Source organism: Uloborus diversus, chromosome 6 (genome assembly GCF_026930045.1).
Source record: "Uloborus diversus isolate 005 chromosome 6, Udiv.v.3.1, whole genome shotgun sequence".
In the NCBI taxonomy this organism is placed as follows: Eukaryota; Metazoa; Arthropoda; class Arachnida; order Araneae; family Uloboridae; genus Uloborus; species Uloborus diversus.
In genome coordinates this window covers 147623927-147645356 of record NC_072736.1, presented here as the reverse complement: position 1 = coordinate 147645356, position 21430 = coordinate 147623927, and the positions used below count along the sequence as shown (strand labels likewise).

Here is a 21430-nt window from a genome sequence, read left to right as displayed (position 1 = left end):
CAGGCGAACCAAAAGACCTTTTAATTTTCTTTACGGGCAAAGCCGTGCTGGTACCACTAGTTTTAAATAAAAAAGAATTGAAACTTAAGTAGGATAGATGCTGAAAAGCGAAAAATCCAAATGTTATCAAGGTTTATCAAAAATTTTTGAATCTTAAAAAAACGAGAACTTAAAAAAATGTAATTTATTAAGAGCCATTGTCTGTAAGGATCAGGCAGGTTGTGATTGTTGGGATTTTTAATTTTCTTTATTTTCACATAGGTTGTTTCTTATCATGAGTGTAATGTAAATCCGAAATTTGAGCTTTGTCTGACTCACCGTTTTTGAGAAAACAATTTTTTTTGTTTAGGGGGCGTGGCACATTTTTGCCGGTTTTTCAAATTTGCAGATTTTAATGTGCTTGTTGCTTGAAGCGCCCTTATAATGACATGGATTTTTTAATTCCATATTACTATATGGTCTTGTTAGATACTGTTACAGCTGTCAAATCGGTGACACTACGAGGGCGACGCCCACAAACTCCGTTTAAAAATGACCGAAAATGATTTTTTTTCTATATTCAAGGTCAATTTTCTCAAAGCGCCTTCATGATGACACCAACATTTTTAGGTCATTTTCTAGCCACACTTACATACATCAAAAATATGTATCAAAATCGGTGTCACTATAAGGGCGCCAGAAGATATTGGAACTTTTATTCGATAAATTTCACAAAAACACAAATATTTAAAATCTAACTACAACTGTCGCCCTCATAGCAGAGATCTGATACTAAATTTGGTTGATAACCAACATGTTTGTCTAACATTTGCACAAAAAAAATCGGTGTCACTCCTATTATTTTTGGAAATATAATCGTTCCAAGTTAGTACGTTATGGCGTTTTTTTATATTTATTTATTTAATCTTTTCACCCCCAGATAGTTTTTTTGAACATATTTATTTTTAATTTAATACAAAAATGTGTAGCTTTTAACATAAATAGCTTTGGGCAGTAAGAACGTCTTTTTCTTGAATGGAAAATGCCCGTTTTGATATAGGTACAGGCGGATGTATTGTGCATAATATGTCTAGATTATCATACCAATACTCATCTTGTTTTTTTCGGCCAAACAAATCTATTTATTCCAATTGTTCTTGACATACATTTGACCTCAACTTGCAAATGGATTTTATACGAAAGATGTATTGAGAGAAGCTCTTACAAACATCTTATATAAATGCTTCAAATTTTCAACTAATAAATACCCCTGCATTGCCAAAAGTTCAATTTAATGAAATTGGATGAGCCCTATCTTTACGAGCTCAGTTCAAGTTCACTTCAAAGCAGAAGGAGTATTTATGAGAACAATTTACGATTGGTGAAAAGATTGGGAAAAAAACAACATCCCTGTCAAGTTCCACACTAGTTGAGAAATGCAGTTCGTAATTTGGAAAAAACTGTTCGTTGCTTCAGAGTATTGTACTATGAAACAAATCCTATCCCTTTTTTTTCGATGGAAGAAACAAAAAAACGAATGCATTCTCAATACATCAAATGAGAATATTTGAAGAAAGAGAACATTCAGAATCTGAAACTGAATTTGAGGATAACGTAGACCAAAACGAAGAAAACATTAAGAATCAAATCAAACCAATTTCAGAAAGACGGTCATCTCTTATTGAAAACTGCTAATTTTGTAGCACTAAAGCATGGGAAAACATGGTATCCCAGAAAAATAGTAGAAGTTGACCATTTGCAAGTTTAGATCAAATGCATGTTAAGAACAGTTGGAATAAATAAATTTGCTTGGCCGGAAAAACAAGACGAGTATTGGTATAATAGTCTAGATATGTTATGCACAATAGATCCACCTGGTACCTATACAAAACGGGCATTTTCTATTCAAGAAAAAGACTCTCTTGCTGCCCAAAGCTGTTTATGTTATAAGGTACACTTCTTTGTATTGAATTAAAAATAAATATGTTCAAAAAGAAAAAAATCTGGGTGTGAAAGTATTAAATAAATAAATATAAAAAAAACGCCATAACGTACTAACTTGGAACGATTATATTTCCAAAAATAATAGGAGTGACACCGATTTTTTTTATGCAAATGTTAGTCAAACATGTTGGTTATCAACCTAATGTAGTATCAGATACCTGCTATGAGGGCGACAGTTGTAATTAGATTCTAAATATTTGTGTTTTTGTGAAATTTATTGAATAAAAGTTCCAATATCTTCTGGCGCCCTTATAGTGACACCGATTTTGATACATATTTTTGATGTATGTAAGTGTGGCTAGAAAATGATCTAAAAATGTTGGTGTCATCATGAAGGCGCTTTGAGAAAATCGGCCTCGAATATAGAAAAAAATTCATTTTCGGTCATTTTTAAACGGAGTTTGTGGGCGTCGCCCTCGTAGTGTCACCGATTTGACAGCTGTAACAGTATCTAACAAGACCATATAGTAATATGGAATTAAAAAATTCATGTCATTATAAGGGCGCTTCAAGCAACAAGCACATTAAAATCTGCAAATTTGAAAAACCGGCAAAAATGTGCTACGCCCCCTAAACAAAAAAAAAATTGTTTTCTCAAAAACGGTGAGTCAGACAAAGCTCAAATTTCGGATTTACATTACATTTATGATAAGGAACAACATATGTGAAAATAAAAAAAATTAAAAATGTCAACAATCACAAATGCTTTAAACTGCCTGATTCTTACAGACAATGGCTCTTAACATAAGAAAGAGCCCTCGCTATTTGAATGAGCCCGAGAAGTGGAAGATCTTATCTAAGGCAGGCAAGCAGGGGCTCTTGTCCCGGGCGGCAACTTCTAAAAAACGGCAAATTCAACTTATTTCCGCGTTTCTTTTATTTTTTTTTCTCTGAAACTCGACATAAAAACCTGAAAGAAGATGCGTACGGTTGACAGTTTCAAGATTTGACCCGGCTTGAAAAAATCCTAGATCCGACGCTGTTACCTAGATATTATGCAGCTGCAATTGATGTACCATCGACTGGGGTAACATCGGCCCCACAAATAAAAATAGATTGTCTATATTGTTTAGATATAAGAAAGTGATTACAGTGGTCCGCCGGCTATACTGGGTCCACGAAGTTGACCAATGTGGGTGACTTGTTCTGTTATGTTCCTTGTTACGAATGGTGATTGAAGAACCACGTTCTGGAATCTTCCAGGTTTCCATTCGGCTTTAAGAATAAATATTACAAATTTTGAGTCAAATATCAAAAATTTGCTTCTAAGAAACTGATGCGGATTGCAAACTTCACATTAAAAAAAAGGTATCCAAGTACAGATAAAAACAACTTTTGTCTTGCAATTTCCTTTCTTTTCCCGTGTGTCTCAATGTTATATAGGAAATTTTAAATCTATATTAGCAGGATCGCCATTTAGGAGGATTACAAGCAAGGGCATTCCGAGGAAAGTTCAATGCAACTTTCCTCGGGGAAAGTTCAGTCTCCCAAAAAGTTTCCTTATTCAGAAAAGTTTTGCTGACTATTCGCAAATTTGGAAACAATTTTGCAACACTGAAATTCTTTTTCCGTTTTTGAAATAGTTTCTTAATGCGTAATGTTCCTTCCCATTAGATGTTATCTGTGTATGATGTGTGTCTGCTCGAATTTTTTCATTTGGTAAAATTGGAATCTCCTTCGGGCGATTCGAAACTTTCCCCCTTCCGAAAAATTTTCGTCCAATTCAGAGACCCTTGTCAGAGGGACTGTTGCCTCCCAGTTTGTTAGAAAATAATTTATTTCATATACGTGGGCATGGTTTTTGTAATGTGCAATGGAGTATAGAACAGAGCTATTGCCCACCTTTTTGGAAATTTTAAAATAACTGGCCTTCATTTAAATTTTGTGTGTGCTCTGGCGGCCTACAAGATTCATCTTAATATAAGGTGTGGGTTTCGGTAAAAAAAAAAAAAAAAAAGCTAGGCATCACTGGATTAAAGATTAAAGTATATTTCAATCCGAGTAGATGTTTTGCTATTATTTCACTAAAGAATGGTTGCATATTAAAATTAGAATCCCATATCTGCATATTATCGTCGGTGGTGGTGGTGTGATGGGTAGCATTAGAACAGGATGTACAGCCGGATCAGGTCAGCAGAAGACCCCCGACAGACAGATTTCCAATGATTTGAGATGAAGCAGGTGGAAGTCGCACGGAAACCGTGATTTTTCAACGAATGATCATTACCAGAATTTAGCCTGGATATTCCACACTACCGGTTTCACGGAAGCTTATTCACGAGATTCATTTATATGGTTATGAGGATCACGGATAATCAGTTATACGCCTAAAAATGAGCAAAAAGAATATCATAATTGACTTGCCAAGGTCAAACTTTAGGAAGTTCAGAACTCAAGTTCAAATTTTACTGAAAAAAAAATGAATAAATAAGTCAGCATAATCTTAATGTATCTGATTTGGTATAAATGCAGGTCTTCATTAAATTAAAAACTATGAACTTGCAAAGTTTTGTGAAGAGTGCAGAGTGATTAACATAATCGTGCCCACGCCAGGTTGTAAATGCCTTAAATGAAAAATAACAGTGAAATGGACCTAGTAGTCAAACGTTGATGAACCTGTAAGCGTATAATTCGGTGGTACTTGCATCATGAGCTAAATGAGGAATTGAAAAGAATTAAACTGGGATAAACAAATAATGGAACGGCTTTAAAGTTTATGTGCCAAGATAATTTCTACAGTTCAGCCGTTCAAAGGAATTGAAAACTATCACCAAAATTATTGACTGGTAAACAGTGGCGTTATTACGAGAGGGGCGAAGGGGTGGTCCGCCCCGGGTTTCACCCGCCTAGGGGTGACACCCAAAGTGGGATTGCAAGTTTTTGAAAAATATGAAGCTAAAATGAATTTTAAGACTACAAATTTGAAAATGTTTTGGGGGAAACACCCTCTCTTTCACCCCACATCATGAAGTGAATACTGTACTAAGGATTAGGTTCATATTGTCAGTACTAAAGACTGAAAATTGTATGAATTTCATGCATGCATGGAATATTAAAACCCGTTTTTTCATTTTCATTTTTTTTTACGTTTATGTGTGTATGTGGGCGGGGGGGGGGGTTACGTCACAAAATGCCACCCTAGGTGTCACTCATGCTAGGTAGGCCACTGCTGGTAAAATTAAAAACGTGCAGATCAAATCATATGAAAAAAAAGTAATGAAAGATTTCTCCTCACAGTAAACTCGGTATTTTTGTTAATGACATAAAAAAATCAAATGACGTAAATTAAGGCTTTAATCCTTCCCAGATCTCTGCTAATATACTTTTTGTTAGTGCTCAAAAACCCAGTCATAGCTACAAATATCTCCTGGAATAAACATCACTTCAGAAAAGAAACAAGGCAATTTTCCTAAATTAGTCAATAAGGATAATGAACTAAAGAAAAAAAAATGCTCAAATCAGTAGCAGGGGCGTCCTGCTGGGAGGTTACAAAAAATTTATTTTTTCGGCAAATTTTGTCCGACTATATTCGGTAAATTTGGAGATAAAATTGGAACATTACATTTTTTTCAAAAATGAAACTTAATGACTTTTCTCATGTAGATGGCTGCGAGATGTAGGTGGCTGCGAATGCTCGTATTTGATAAAATTCGAAGTTTTATTCAGTAAATTAGGAATCCCCCCCCCCTCCGCTATCAAATTTAAGCTCGGGCAACCTGATCCGTAGTCAACCTAAAAATTTTATTGCACTAACTTTACCCCATTACCATCTCAATAAAGACTGAAGGATTGAGAATAATGAAGACCTCATGATTGACACACCAAACAGAAACAAAACAGATTCGAAACTTATGATATCCAGTTGCCTGTAGGAGGGGCAAGTTCCTTTTACGTAAGGTGACAACCGCTTCCAACACCGGACTGGGTAAATGACCCTTCGAAAAGAGCAACCGGCTTTTAATAGGAATTTTTCTTTTTATACTTTTTTTTCGGTATTTATACGGGGAACCTACGCTAATGCTACGAACGAATTTCCGCCTGTGTATGCCAGCACTTCTTTACATTTCCCAAGAGACCTGTCCTTATATTTTTTTAGTCTTACGCAAAAGCCGTTTTCTGCAGCTGACACAATTTTTACTGCTCGTCAAAAATTTCGTTCGGTGAATCGATACTAATTGTTCTGTCTCTATGATTAATCCCAATATGTTGATTTCCTGGAGGAAAACTAGGGGAAAATGACAATGCTTCTTGATTTAACTAGCTTCCAGTTATAGCCACATACTTGCTAATTTATAAATACTCTGAGCTCCCGATTATCTGCACAAATTAATAATCGGATCATCAACACGAAAAATTTGAAGACTCGGAAAGTTAAAAAAAACATGTATAACGGTCTGTAAATTATTTAGAAAGGAGCAAAAATCTTTTTCTGCTTACACTATTAATATAAATGCAGTCGATAACTCGAAGTTTTCAACTGGAATGTTCCTCTATCTCAAACTTTTCCTCGGGTTTCAAACTTTTGAGACTGTTGTGGAAACTTCCCATAACTCGAATGTTTTTACCGGTCCTTTGGGACTTCGATTTATCGAGAGTTAACCGTAGTCGTACTAACTCATACTATTAAATATAAAAAAATAAACACTACTCAAACTATTTCTTAACTAGGTTTTGGTGCATAAAACGTATTACAGTCGAGCCTCCATATATCGAACTTCCACATATCGAAAATTTCTATATATCGAAATCCCAGCAAATTTCAATGTTCATAACATAGAAAAATTGTTTCTATGTATCGAAAAAATCTCTACTTATCGAAATTTTTTTCGAGACATTCGTACATTTTTTTTTCCACTTTAGACTATTTGTCTCATGAAAAATGAAAGTTAGGGGAGAATATTATGTTTACTAAAGGTTACTGAGAAACTCATAAGAAATCTGGGTTTAAAGGGTGTGTAGATAGGTTGTCATTCCGTTCTGCAGTTCTTAAATTCCCTCAAGTTTATTTCAAATCTTAGTTGCAACCACTAACACTGTAAAATCAGTTTCAAGTTATCCTTTTTGTCTGTTGATTATCAGTCCTAGTCTTTTTAGCTTCAGTAAAAATCATTCAAGTTAAGTAGATTGATTTTTTACTTTTCTCTTGATTACATTGCCCAACGAAAATTCCCTCATGTTGGGAATCAAGTTGAACTTCCGAAGAATGAAGATGTATGAAGGCACAAAAATGTAATTTCTGTTAATTTTTCAGTTATTAACTTTCGTTTAATCCGATGATCGTATAAATTAGAAATTGGGTTTCATGCACGAAAATTAGCTTTAATTTTAATGTGTTAGGAGATTTTTATGATAAAACTAGAGGACCCGACAGACGTTGTTCTGTTCAAACTTTGTAAATTGAAAACGTTGAAAATTTTCAATAAACTATCAAGTGTTTGAACCGTTTTGTTGAAAAAAATAAGTAAAAAGAAAATGTTTTAAGCTGCTTGGTGTCAGAATGCGTATATTTATTACAACTTGATTTATCTAATGCCCATTGAGCAGTTGTTTTATTAACTATTTTTTCTCCCGTACTTGATGGTTTGTTCCTTCACCCATACTCAAAGGATAAAAAGCGTCCTCAGATATTAAGTGTAAAAAACTAACTACCCGTCTAGAACAAACGGGAAATCCCGCTGCAACATCTCCCACATGAGAAAGAATAAAACAATAGAAAGGATATCGTTTAAAAAAATGATAAAGGTAAAAACAGTTCTCTGAATAAGCAAAAATCATCCTCCCCCCCCCTCCCGATGTAAAATAAACACATTCTTCAACTAAAATGACTAAAAGCTCTTTTAAAACGAAAAACAATTCTTTGCAATTTGAAATATTTCGCCAAATAAACAAAAAATACAATAAATTACATTAACAGTAGCTTTAAAATGTAAACAAATGATCACGCAACAATTATTAATAGCCAAAGTCGCCAAGCCACCACGTTACTGTAATCCAGCCGACCAGTGAGCGAAGCCAACTTCAACCGATTAGCAGTTCGATCTTTTAAACGAAAACTTTTAAAACTTCATATATTGCCTAATTTGTTCTTTTCACAAAAGATAAAGATCTTCCACTGCACTGATCTTTTGTGTACAGAACTACCCTGTTGTAATTTATCTGGACGAATATAAAATTTGTTTCGTCTTCATATTCCATCATCTTTTCCTTTAATAATGTATTGATTAGTTAGATAATCTTTAAAGTATTCTTGACATTGGTGCCAAAACTCTGATGGATTTCATCCGAGAAACAAATGTTGCTAGGTACGATAATTTCTGATCATTTGGGCTAGGAAACCCTTAAGCACCGATCCGGTCACATGGTTCAACTACGACGACAGAACACACGTTTTGCGTGAACTTTCCACAGTACTTTACTTTAAAATATATCACGGGTTCTAAAATCGTTGCTTTTAAGAAATGAAGGCTTCACTCTCTCTCTCTCTCTTGCTACGTTTTAACTATTCTCAATCGACATATCACAGTAGGAAATTTCATTACAAAAAGCAGAGCTGGCTTTCTTATTGTCCTTTGGCAACGGGTTAAATATTTATTTCAGTTCTCGCTCAACAATGGATTAAAATAAATGTAAATCATTTGGGAGAAATAACCATCCAATGTTTAAATTAATTTATTAATTAACAAAAACGTTTCCGATTCTATCCATCGCGCTTCGAAACCATGCTTGCCACAACTTAATTACATACAAAAAATTTGATCAAAATCGGTCCAGCCGTTTAAAAACCTTATGGTGACAAACGTCCGCACAGAAGATTTTTATATATTAAGATAAGATTGTTTCTATATATCGAAATTTCTATATATCGAATTTTTTCCCGGCAATTTGCTACTTCGATATATGGAGGTCCGACTGTACTTCATAAAATATATGCTGTTGGCTTTCTAACCCTCTCATCAAAACTAGGGGGGGGGGGGGATGAGAACTTTTTTTCTATGAAAGAAAAGGGAAGTGTGTGTGGGGGAATAAAATGTTGGAAAGCCACTGCGCTACGCGTCAGAAAATACTCAACTGAGTCGCTGCATTCACGGTTCATCCCTCGATGTCCCAAAACTATTCACTGGTGATTATTTCATTCAAGTTCGTCTGCCTACGGACCCATCAGGAGGTGGAAGCGACTGAGGGCGTAAGACCCCCATCGCCAGGCTCCCCAAACGCGTTCTATTTACCCAGTTTTGAAGTCGATGACCCAGTTGGCCTATTTGCCGGAAAGCACGAAAATTAAACAGAATAGCTGCACATTGTCTTTCCGCCGCACGTCTGGTTAGGGAAGGATGGTGAAAACAAAATGGGCTATTACTCGGGAAATAAAAAGAATACCAGCACATCGCACGAAGTTATCTGTCATGCACTCATTTCAACTGACAAGTTGACTTCTGATATTCTGCATATTATATGAACAACAACAAAAAACAGTCCTAGTAACTTCGTTAGGAAAAATATGATATAGCAAAATTACCATTGTTAATTGAAAGTGCACTCATTAGGTCTTGAACAGACAGTCGAATACCGTTTTAACGAAGTTCAAGGGACGAGCGAAATCCTTTAGCAGTAAGAAAATTTCGTTATACCGATATTACGAATGTTGACATTGTTCTTATATTGTTTTCACGAGCCTCCTTTGCGCACCTCGCGAAACATCTGTTGGGAACCAATGTCTTAAAGTATCTGTTACAAATTAGGAGTTTCTTCAGTCGTTCTTTTTCCCCTCAATCAATTTCTATCCTTGTTGAAAAAAATTAAAATAGTAATTATACAATGATAATCTTCTTTACTAATAATAAAGTTGAAAGTCTCTCTGTCCGGAAGATGTCTGGATGTCTGTAGGATATCTGTAGGATGTCTGTAGGATGTCTGTGACGCGCATAGCGCCTAGACCGTTCGGCCGATTTTCATGAAATTTGGCACAAAGTTAGTATGTAGCATGGGGGTGTGCACCTCGAAGCGATTTTTCGAAAATTCGATGTGGTTCTTTTTCTATTCCAATTTTAAGAAAAAAAAAGTATCATAAGATGGACGAGTAAATTACGAAATTATCATAACGTGGAACCGTAACATGGGCACAAGCCAATTGGCGAGAAAATTCACTACACATCATTTGTAAATGTACAGGCGAACCAAAAGACCTTTTAATTTGCTATTACGGGCGAAGCCGTGCGGGTATCACTAGTTACTAATAATAAAGCTGAAAGTCTCTCTGTCCGGAGGATGTCTGGATATCTGTAGGATGTCTGTGACGCGCATAGCGCCTAAACCGTTCGGCCGATTTTCATGAAATTTGGCACAAAGTATGTAGTATGGGAGTGTGCACCTCGAAGCGATTTTTCGAAAATTCGATTTTGTTCTTTTTCTATTCCAATTTTAAGAAAAAAACTATCATAAATTACGAAATTATCATAACGTGGAACCGTAACATGGGCACAAGCCAATTGGCGAGATACGAAATTATCATAACGTGGAACCGTAACGTCGGTACAAGCCAATTGGCGAGAAAATTCACCATACATTATTTGTAAATATACAGGCGAACCAAAAGACCTTTAATTTTTCTATTACGGGCGAAGCCGTGCGAGTGCCACTAGTTACTAATATTATAAAGAGAGAGGGCGGATTTTTGTGTGTTTATATGTTCGAGGTTATCTCCGGAACCACTGCACCTATTTGAAAAATTCTTTCACTATATGAAAGGTGCTTTCTTACTGAGTAACATAGGCTATAATTCAAAAAAACTCCGATAAATAGTTCTTTTTTTATTCAAATTTAGGCCCAAATTTCACGTAAATTGCCTATTATTAATCGAGAATTTTGAACGTTAAGGGTCCTTAGACCCCTTTAAATGAAAGCATGCGAATGCCTCAGTTTTCTCCGTTTGATTAGAAAATTCGAACGAACTTGATGGAAATATGAAATGGAGCCCATGAGAGCGTTTCAAACATTTTTACTTAATTTTCTATGTTTAGTTTCTTTACCATTTGAGTGAGACGAAGAGCTATCACTCCTCTTTTTTGCTTCGCCTAAAATGCTAGTGGCACAAAAAGTGCAATCGTGCTGCTGTCTTTTTATTGTGAGGTACGTCGCGTCGTAAAAAAAAAATACGGGATTAAAAAGGGAACATTGGCGCTCTATGTAAAAAAAAAAGAACGCATGAAATTCACGCAGGAAAACTTTCTTGCAATAAGTGAGCATTACAAGATAGGATTTAATGGGAAAATTTATTGTTTATGTAATAATTAGAGTTAATTTCAGACGTTTCGTTTATTTTTCTTTATTACTAATAATAAAGCTGAAAGTCTCTCTGTCTGGGTGTCCGGAGGATGTCTGGATGTCAGGAGGATGTTTGAATGTCTGTGACGCGCATAGTGCCTAGACCGTTCGGCCGATTTTCATGAAATTTGGCACAAAGTTAGTTTGTAGCATAGAAGTGTGCACCTCGAAGCGATTTTTCGAAAATTCGATGTGGTTCTTTTTCTATTTCAATTTTAAGAACAAAACTATCATTAGATGAACGAGTAAATTACGAAACTATCATAACGTGGAACCGTAACATGGGCACAAGCCAATTAGCGAGATACGAAATTATCATAACGTGGAACCGTAACATGGGTACAATCCAATTGGCGAGAAAATTCACCATACATTATTTGTAAATATACAGGCGAATCAAAAGACCTTTTAATTTTTCTGTTACGGGCAAAGCCATGCGGGTACCACTAGTGAAAAATAAAATAAAAATAACTGTGCATTTTAGCAGAAGGAAAAAAAAATTCTTCAGCACTCAAACAATTAATGTACACATTGTATCCTTATCAAACAACTAGAAATTACTTTGAAGAAAAAAGATAATTTAGTCAAAAAATCTTCGACATTTTCTAGAAAAAAAAATCAGATCAATTCTTTAATAGACTGAATTAGCGTTACGAATAATACAGTTGTGATACAAAAATACATTTTAAATTTTACTAACCCTTCTTGGACAAAATAAAACCCCACGGGAAAAATTAATTTCAGCATGTAGAGATAAATGTAGAAGGAAATTAAATACTGAACCTAAAGTAAGACTGAAATTGTCTGACATTACATTTGAGCATTTACTTGTTCTACAACCATTCTATTAAAAATTTTTTCAAAGTGGGCAGAGACTCAAAGAATTATTTGTTCCGTTGAATTTGTTTTGTAATAATATTTTAGCTGTCACTTTAAAAAGCTAGTAGCAATGTTTGTACTTCGAAATTTTGCGATTATTATTTGTTTTTCAAAAAAAAAAAAATCTCTTAAATTTTCCTGTGTGGGGGGGGGCGCTTATCAGTCTTAGTGCACAAGGGGTTCGATAAACTCGTACAGATTTTGAAAGGGGTTCGCAGGGAGAAAAAGGTTGGGAACCGCTGCTCTATGGTTAACCCCCCTCCCTCTCTCCTCCTCTTCCCTACCCACCTTGGTCCACGATTACGTCCGACCCCCGCCCCTCCCCTTTTTTCCCCTCGGGATTCGTTTGATACCTTTTTCATGCCGAGATTCGAGATTCGTCAACTTCTCACCAAACAGTTCTCTGAATTTGTTGTATAAGTTTACAAAATTCCGGTACAGCTATTTCGACTAAAATCCCATCCTTTCCAAGAGCGTCTACAGTCAATCATTCTCTAAATCCTTCGTTTGGACTTAAAGTTCGGGAAATTTATGTCGTAAATATCATTTCACTCGAGTTTAATGTACAAATTTATTTCTTTTCTTTTTCTTTTATATCTTCAAAAAACGCAAATCAAGCTCTTAAGACCTTTTTAATGAATAGTATACATTTCTTGTAGAGTCCATTCATTTTCATTTAGATTACTGTTATTAGAATAAGAGAATAATAAAAAAAAAAAAGACGGAGAAAAAGAACTATCTTACATTTCCCACGGGTAAGTAGTGAAAATTATGTCACGTAAATTCTATTCCAAGCGGCCTTTGACCTACCTGGCAAGACAGTTGAATTGTCATGAAAGGAAATACGGTTTCTAGCCGGAAAGTTGTTTTTACTGCAGAACTTTCGGAAACGAATTTATGTAGACAACTGGACATAGAAGTTATTTTGTTCCGTTCATGTCAACGGGGGATAACTCATCGCTCTAAACTGAAGGTCATGAGTTCGCTCCTTCCCTCATCCAACCCTTCATTGTATCATGGCTATTTTGTAGTGTCATTTTCAAAAAAATTCCATTTTTTAACGATTTTCAAATTTGCGATTTTCTGAAAATCTATAAAAAGCTTGATGGAAAAAAAATGAAAGTCATATTTTCGGATTCAGCGCAAAAAAATCTATGATCGACTCATTTGTCAGAAATAAAATTAAAAAAAAAAAAAGTCACATTCTTGAGAAACGAATGAAAATTTTAAATCATTGCATTTTATTTCCTTGTCATCCAACAATGAATTCGGCTAGCAATCGCGTGAATAAAGGCTTAGCCGTTATTAAAATCTGCTTTAAAAAACGTTATAATTCGAATTCTATGAAACATGGGAGTTCCAAACACATTCTATCAGACGCGGAAAAAAAACTCCTTATTTTGGTATTATAAATTTAAAATTTTTTAACTATGTTTTCCCAGCAAAACTCGCGAAGAACCTTTTAGAGGCTTTCAATTAATATCTTCGTTAATTAATGTCATCCAAAGATGCAGCCTAGCTAAGAACACTCTCGATCACAACTCTCGAATATATATATTTTTTTTTTTTTTTCAAAATCGGTCCATTCGTTTAGGCGCTAGAGTGCCACAGACAGACACACAGATATACAGACACGTCAAACTTATAACCCCCTTCCTTCGTGTGTCGGGGGTTAAAAAAAAAAGAAAGTCGATTTTTCAAGTCGCACACCCTTTTATATTTTTTATTTTAGGTCTAAATAAATGTAAAAAAAGTTTCATATAATTCGAACAACGGCAACCTGTGCCGACTTGCGCCTGAAAGCATGAACCAGCCCTGTGTACTAGGCCGAATAAAAAAAAAATCGGAAGTTCGAAATTTCATGTGGATAAAACATTGCCCCTATAGCCCCACATGTACCACAAGCATATTTATCCAAATTAAAAATTATTTAGGTGTCCAGCAGGAGAGACCTAAAATTTATAATTTTCTTCAAAAAGGTGAATTTTTTTTTGTGTATCTTTTAAAAAAGTACATATACATTTATATATAAATAAAATATAAAGTTCAAAAATTATTAGCGAACACATTTTTAAATCAACATTTGCAAACGAATAATAAAAAAATGATATATTTAAAATGAAAAATTTAACTTAAACATGAAAAAATCTATATTTTGAGTACCATGCGAGAGACTTAAATATTGCAAGCGAACGAAAATTTCTATTTAACGCTAACTACCGACTTTATTGTTTATATTTTCAGCTTGATAACTTCTTAAAATTTACTTTACATTTTTTTAAAAAATGTATAGAAAAAAATCATTTTTTTTGAAGACAATTAAATTTTAGGCCTTTTGCTGGACATTTTTTTTTAATGTGGAAAAATTTTTTGGGGTAGTCGTTCAAGTGCGTATCGCATTTTGGCAGGGAAAGTGACAAAAGTCAAAATTTTGAAATAACGTATTAACTATTGATTTAAAATCTAAATTTAACACTCTTTCTCGCCACAAAATTTGCACAAAATTAGATTGCATAACTGGTGCGTGGTGACATGAAAACAATACAATCAATAGGGATACATCATTAAATTTTCATAACTTGGAAGAAATGTTTTCTAACTTTTAAGTATGCACTAGCTGCGTCACCCGGCTTTGCACGGTCTACCTCAAAAATAAAAATTATGTAAGTGACACGTGTTCAACAATCAGGCTTGAACGAGAAAAAAAAAATCAGTAACATTTTGCTGCAGATTGCAAATAATAAGGCTGGTTTCGCGCAAGCAATTATTTTGATGAATATTGTTTTTATAGATAAATTTTATTTTTTAACTTTACGAAAGAAAAATTAAGTATACATATTTAGGCTATGGATTTAAATTGTTTCAGTCAATGCAGAATGCGTAGATTTTCAGGTAGAGGGGTGTTCAGTATTTCTGCCTTAGCCCTGGCTATAGGGCGGTAACTTATTGAATATACTCGCCTTGCCTTCAATATTCGAGTTGAACCGAACCATTGTTTCGGTCACTCGTCTGGTCAGTGCTAATTCTGTATTAGCTACCAGTTTGTTTGGCTCTCTAGGCTTCCTTAAGGGGTTTTCCACCTCCAGCTCAGTCACTCCTATGCCGGGCTGATGAGTGCTAATAAGCACGAAACTGCAGTCCTCGGCTGGAATTGACTGAGCTGGCGGTGTATTTTATGTATTTCATTATATATTTTATAATTTCTTTATTTTTGTCTTTGTAAACAATGCACTTTTTACTGAGTTTTATCTTTTATCTATCTATATCTCTATCTGTATATTAACCTACCTACCTACATCTATCTTTCTATATCTTTATCTCTCTTGATAGATAGACAGATAGATAGAGAGATAGAGAAATAGAAATATATATACAAAGAGAGATAATTGATAGTTAGATATGTATGTATGTTTGTATATAGATAGATAAATAGATAGAGGAAGATATAGAGATAGATATATAAAAAATAAGAGGTAAATAGATATATAGGTAGATAAATATAGAGATAGAATAGGTAGGTAGATAGATCGATAGATTTATTGATAGATAAATAGATAGGTAGTGGTTAACAGATAGATAGGTAGATATACTGATAAGGAGATAGATAGATAGATAGGTAGATAGGTAAAAAAGCAGGTAGATAGATAGATAAATAGATTGATTAGGAGGAACGGTAATAGATTGGTAGATATTTAGATGTACAGACAGATAAATAGTCAGATAGTTAGGTAGATAGACAGATAGATAAGTAGATAGATGTATAGATAAGTATATAGATAAGTAGATAAGTAGAGAGATAAGTAGATAAATCGATCGATAAGTAGATAGATAAGTATATAAGTATATAGATTAGTAGACATATAGATAGATAAGTAGATAGATAGATAAATAGATAAGTAGATAAGTGGACAGATAAGTAGATAAATAAGTAGATAGATTGATCGATAAATAAGTATATAGATAGATAGATAGATAGATAAGTAGATAAATAAGTAGATAGATCGAAGGATAAATATATAGATAGCTAGATACAGATAAGTAGATAGATAGATATACATAGCTAGATACAGATAAGTAGATTGAAAAATAGATAAGTACATTGATAAATAGGTAAATAGACATAGAGATAGATAGATACGATATATAATTAGATAGATAGATATATAGATAGATAGATAAGTAGATAGATAGATATATATAAATAGTTATATAAATAGATAGATAGATAGATATAGATAGTTATATAAATAGATAGATAGATAAATAGATATAGTAGTTATATATAGATAGATAGATAAATAGATATAGTAGTTATATATAGATAGATAGATAGATAGTTCTCAAAGAAACTTAGTTTCTTTTTGAATCATATTATGTTCATTCACTAGACCAATTTGTGTTCATTTACTGGTTCTGTTCATTCACTGGGTCTTTGGGCCATTTTTTTCTTTAAACACCTAAAAAAGTCGGAAGCGGAACCATTTAAGTTCCCACGATTTTTTAGAGATATTTACATAGATCAATTAAAATGTTTTAGCTATCACAATCTGTATAGTATAGAATTTAAAATTGCTGGGATTTTTTAAAAATGAAATAGTGCTTAACTGTTCAATCACTGGTCGGTCTACCGTAGTTATAAAGTGTCATGCTTTAGGCATGCGGGAAGATTCCAAATTGAAAAAACAAACACTATTTCATTTATATTTCTTTTAAAGCATTAAAAGAATTAGTTCAAAGAAAATTCGTGGGAGTATGAGGAGAGGGGGCGCTAATCTGACAATCTGAACTAAAATATTGTTGGGTTGTTGACCCGCCTTGCCACCAAAGATTTACGCTGTGGCCCTATAAAAAAAACAGCTGGAGATCACTGTCTAATGTGTTCGATGAACTACATAAGGCAAACAGTTTTTTATTAATAAAAATTAAATAGTAAAAACTGGCAAGGATTTTTATATTTTTTTCTAGGCAACGATATAAATGGATTATGACTTCTATTTCGCAGTCAACTTTGGTGTTGCAATATTAACGAAACATAACAGACGAAAAAATACTTTAAGACCAAGCCCGTCATTTGGGGGATCAATGGAGTCATTTACCTCCCCCTCCCCATCACTATTTTAGGAAAGTAATATAATTATCCATTTTGCATGTATTTTGTTCTTTTTTTTGTAAATTGAATTTAATGTACACCCTTTGCTCCCTCTCCCGGAAATCTCTGGAATGACAGCTTTGTTGAGGAAGATAATTCATTAATTTTGTACCCCAGAGCCAGAAGGATCTAAATCACATTATAATTTCACAGGAGAGAGGAAAACCTTTTTTCTGGCGCATGCAAATGATGGGACGCTCGCTCTTTTAAACCTGGTAAAAAATGGAAAAGGATTTTTTTTTTTTAAGAATTACGTTCACATGGCTCGATGCGGAATAGGCTTCAACATACAATGCCCTAATAAACGGAAAATCCAATTTTTGCACTTACGTCAGTCTGGCTCCGAGACACAGAATTAATAATTATAATTTCTGCTGTTGTTACAAATAATGCCACACAAGAAATATCCAAACTTTCAATATTCTTCCTTAATTAAAGCTAACACCCCGAAACATATTTTTAAAAACCATCAAAAAACTATATCAAGAGGGGCACTCCGATGAGAAGTCACGGGAGGTCTCCGTGACCTCCCCAACATTTCCTTATTCGACAAATTTTGTTTGACGGATGATTCGACAAAATTATCATAATTCTTCAAAATTTGAGGTTCTATTCGACAAAATTATAATCATTCAGCGAAATTTGGATTTCCATTTAACAAAATTACCATCATTCGGCAAAATGAGAATTTCCGCCCACCCAAAAATTTGAGTTCGGGGCACCCCACTACACGAAAAACTAAAATAGTGTTTAGTAAATATTACAACACAGATCTGTAATAAAATCATTTTTCATGACACCTGTCATTATCAAATGCAAAATATAATTTCAAAAAACGTACTTACCCGTTTCAAACACACATGTTGCATAAAACACGGACACAAGAAAGCTGAACCAGTAAAACAACATTGCTATACCCGGCGCGTTGGAAGTTATGACTACTTGTGGATCAACTGATCGGGCGCATGAAATCTAATTATGCCGCCAACCTATTTAGAAGCTGTTTAGAGCGCCCTCTTTTCGTGGATTGTTCAAAGAATTTCTATTAATCTATAAGTTCCATTTTCACGTTGTCTACATTTGGGGGTGAGACGGTGAGATGAATTTTGATAAGTTGTAGGACAAGCAAGAATTTACTGAACATTTATTCGTACTTAAACAAATTATTTTTGTGAGAGTATGGTATTTCTTTTTTCGTTACCGCATAATTTATCAAAAGACACCGGAAATTGATGATGATGATTTTTTCAGCATTTCCCCCTGTTTTTCTGTATTTTCAAAAGATTTTTACAATATTTTTTCCCGTTTAAAGATCTTTTTTCATTTTTCAGGGTATTTTTCAATGTTTTTATCTTTTTTTCCCCCATTTGTTACTTTATTCTAATTAAAATAAAGTTTCATTTATTAACTACTTTACTGTTTTGCCCGAACGCCGTTCGGTCATAGCGGAAGGAGGGGTTTTTCTGATTTGCCAAAATGCCACTTGAACAGGAATGTCCCCGAGGGGAGGTCACATTTGAACTCCGAAAAATTTCTTTATTTTTCAGACCTTGTCTGAAGACACTCGACACATTTGGAAACAGCATTACAAAATTACTATTTTTTTTTCTAATGAAGCTTACACCTCTTCTCATTCGGTTCAGGTATCCTTTTGTATATGCAGGGGCGTCGCTACTGGGGGCGGGGGAGGCGCCCCGGGTGTCACCCGTCTGGGTGTTTTGAGGCATAAAATAAAATTGCAAGTTTTTGAAAAATATGAAGATAAAGTGCAGTTTTAAGACGACAAATTTGAAAATTTTCAAATTGTCCCAAAAATTCCCGGACCACCTCCTCCCCGCCCGACATCATGACGTGAATACTATACTCAGGATTAAGTTCATATTGTCAATAATTTGACCTAGTAGTAACTTCCTCTTATGCCAAAAAACTGAACCCCCATTATCTTCCATTGTGTTTGAAATAATTAAGGGGCTATCAATTTCATACGCCCCTTGCATTTTTGACTACTCAACGGCCTGCACATTTGTGTCTAGGGCAAGTTATATAAAAAGCGTTCATAGTTTTTATTTGTCTTTTGTGCATTAGCCACTTAAAATTTCGTAAAAAACAAAACAAATGTAGTTGTCTCTGAAAATCGTATGAATTTCATGTTTACTTAAGAATATTAAAACTTTTTTTAAATTATTATTTTTTATGTGTGTGTTTGTAAGGGGTGGGGTGAAACCACAAATTACCGCTTCGGGTGTCACCTATGCTAGGTACGCCGCTGGTGTATGTTCATATTTTATTTATTCGGGAAAATTCGGAGTTTCATTTGGCAGATTGAAATTCCCCCCCCCCCCCAACCCCATGATTCAAGATCTGGGCCCCCTGCGCTCGGACAACATATTTCTCTACGCCAGACGACTTGACCATGGATTCCGCAGAACCCTGACGTCCCCTGGAATTTTGATGAGGTTCCACACATAAGGGATTACTATTCGCCAAGAAGCGTTGAAACAACTTTTAAGTCACTCACAGTCAGGTTCTTTACTACTTTTATTTGATGTACGATATTTTTTTTCCTTTTATTCCATCAGAAAAGGACATTGGTTGTTTTCTTCATTTTTAACCCTAAACTATTCAGAAAAGAAGAAAAAAAATCATGATTTCTTGTTTTAAGATTTTAGAAAGTGTGTTGTTGCTATAGTCCTCAGAAAACTGGGGAGGGGGGCTCTATGCCCCCCATTATTGTCAAAGTGTCACGCATCGCCTCGTTCCGCCTTTGTCACGTGTTTTGTTATTTTTCATTAAAAAATACGTGATGGCACATTTCTTACCCCTTACCCCCTTGTCACAAACTGTCACAATTTGACGAGCCCCCCTCCTTCCTCAAAGCTTGACATCCTTTGTGGACAGCCCCTTACGGATATTCAAACCGCTGTATCTGGTTTTCAATGTAATTCTGTTTAATTTTTTTAGTAACTGAACCGGACTGGCTGACTTTTGCCCAGTCGGCAAAAGAATATTTTGACCCACCTCTGTAAATTTAAAAATTTAAATTAAACAGTGCGGGATCTCGATTTTTCAAAGGTCAAGTAAAGACATTAAACTACCGTTAGTTCCCATTTTCCTTTATTAAATCAAGTTTTAAAGTTCGAAAAAATGATAATAATGCGAATCGCAAAATAAAGCTAACACTGACAGATTTTTTATGTGCCTTGAAAGAAGGATACTGATGGTTAAAGTCTTAAAAGAGAAGGCACATCTTTAAGCTGTATACTGACAGCATAGGAAAGACATGAGGAAAGGGGAGAATCAGGTAAACTCGGAAATGTTTCGAAATTAGTTGATCTATACAGGCTCAAGGAGAAAAGGGTCTGGAAGAGGGGTTCTAGTTCCCTTCAAAGCGATATTTTCAAAATTGATGTCAAAAACCGCACTTTTACAGTTTTTGGTAACGTTAGAGGAGAGGAAAAAAAAAAGAAGTTTTTTTTTTTTCCAAAATTGAAGTCTACTTTTGTCTATCTTAGTTTACATTAGAATGTCAGGGGCTCTTCCCGGAAATTCCTCGAAATGTGAAGTTTTAGAAATGTAATTTTTGGCTACCGAAAATTAATGGAACAGGGAAGCATCGGGGGTTCTCTACAAAAACTTTTCGACGCTTAACTATTAAAAAACTCAAAACTATCTTTGGTTACGTTAGAGAGAGAAAGAGGCGCAGTGATCTCATTTGGAATCATTTCAAAACTGAAGTCTACTCGACCCAATTTCCAACTACATTTAGTTACTATAGGAAATCTGGCGACTCCATCGGAATTTTTCAACTTTTAAAATTTTAGAAACATTTTGTAAACTGTTTGGAACATTAAAAGAAAAGGGGACAGGTTTCCCTAGTAATTTTTTAGCAAGGTGCCTCAAAATTTTTTAGCAAGGCGCATGTCCTTCCGCCTTTAAGCTAACCTTTGACTCTCCTTGCCTCTAAAAAGTTTCAACACAAATTCACAGAAGCAAAATTTTTTTCGAAAGAAAGATTCACACAAACCTGTCCTTGAAACGTCACGCCCTCGTTTCAATCACTTTTCCACATGAATCTGATTGGAATATATCTGAATGTTT

General features: G+C 34.6%; 1 protein-coding gene across 1 annotated transcript in view; it reads right to left on the bottom strand.

Annotated features, from left to right (window-relative positions):
- The window catches only part of LOC129223809 (protein Skeletor, isoforms B/C-like), a 95492-nt gene extending 77219 nt beyond the window's left edge, over positions 1 to 18273 (bottom strand). The window contains exon 1 of the mRNA XM_054858165.1: positions 18178 to 18273. Within this exon, the coding sequence (XP_054714140.1) occupies positions 18178 to 18241 (64 nt within the window). The 5' untranslated portion in view covers positions 18242 to 18273. The remainder of the gene's footprint in view (positions 1 to 18177) is intronic.
- Positions 18274 to 21430: the final 3157 nt, after the last annotated feature.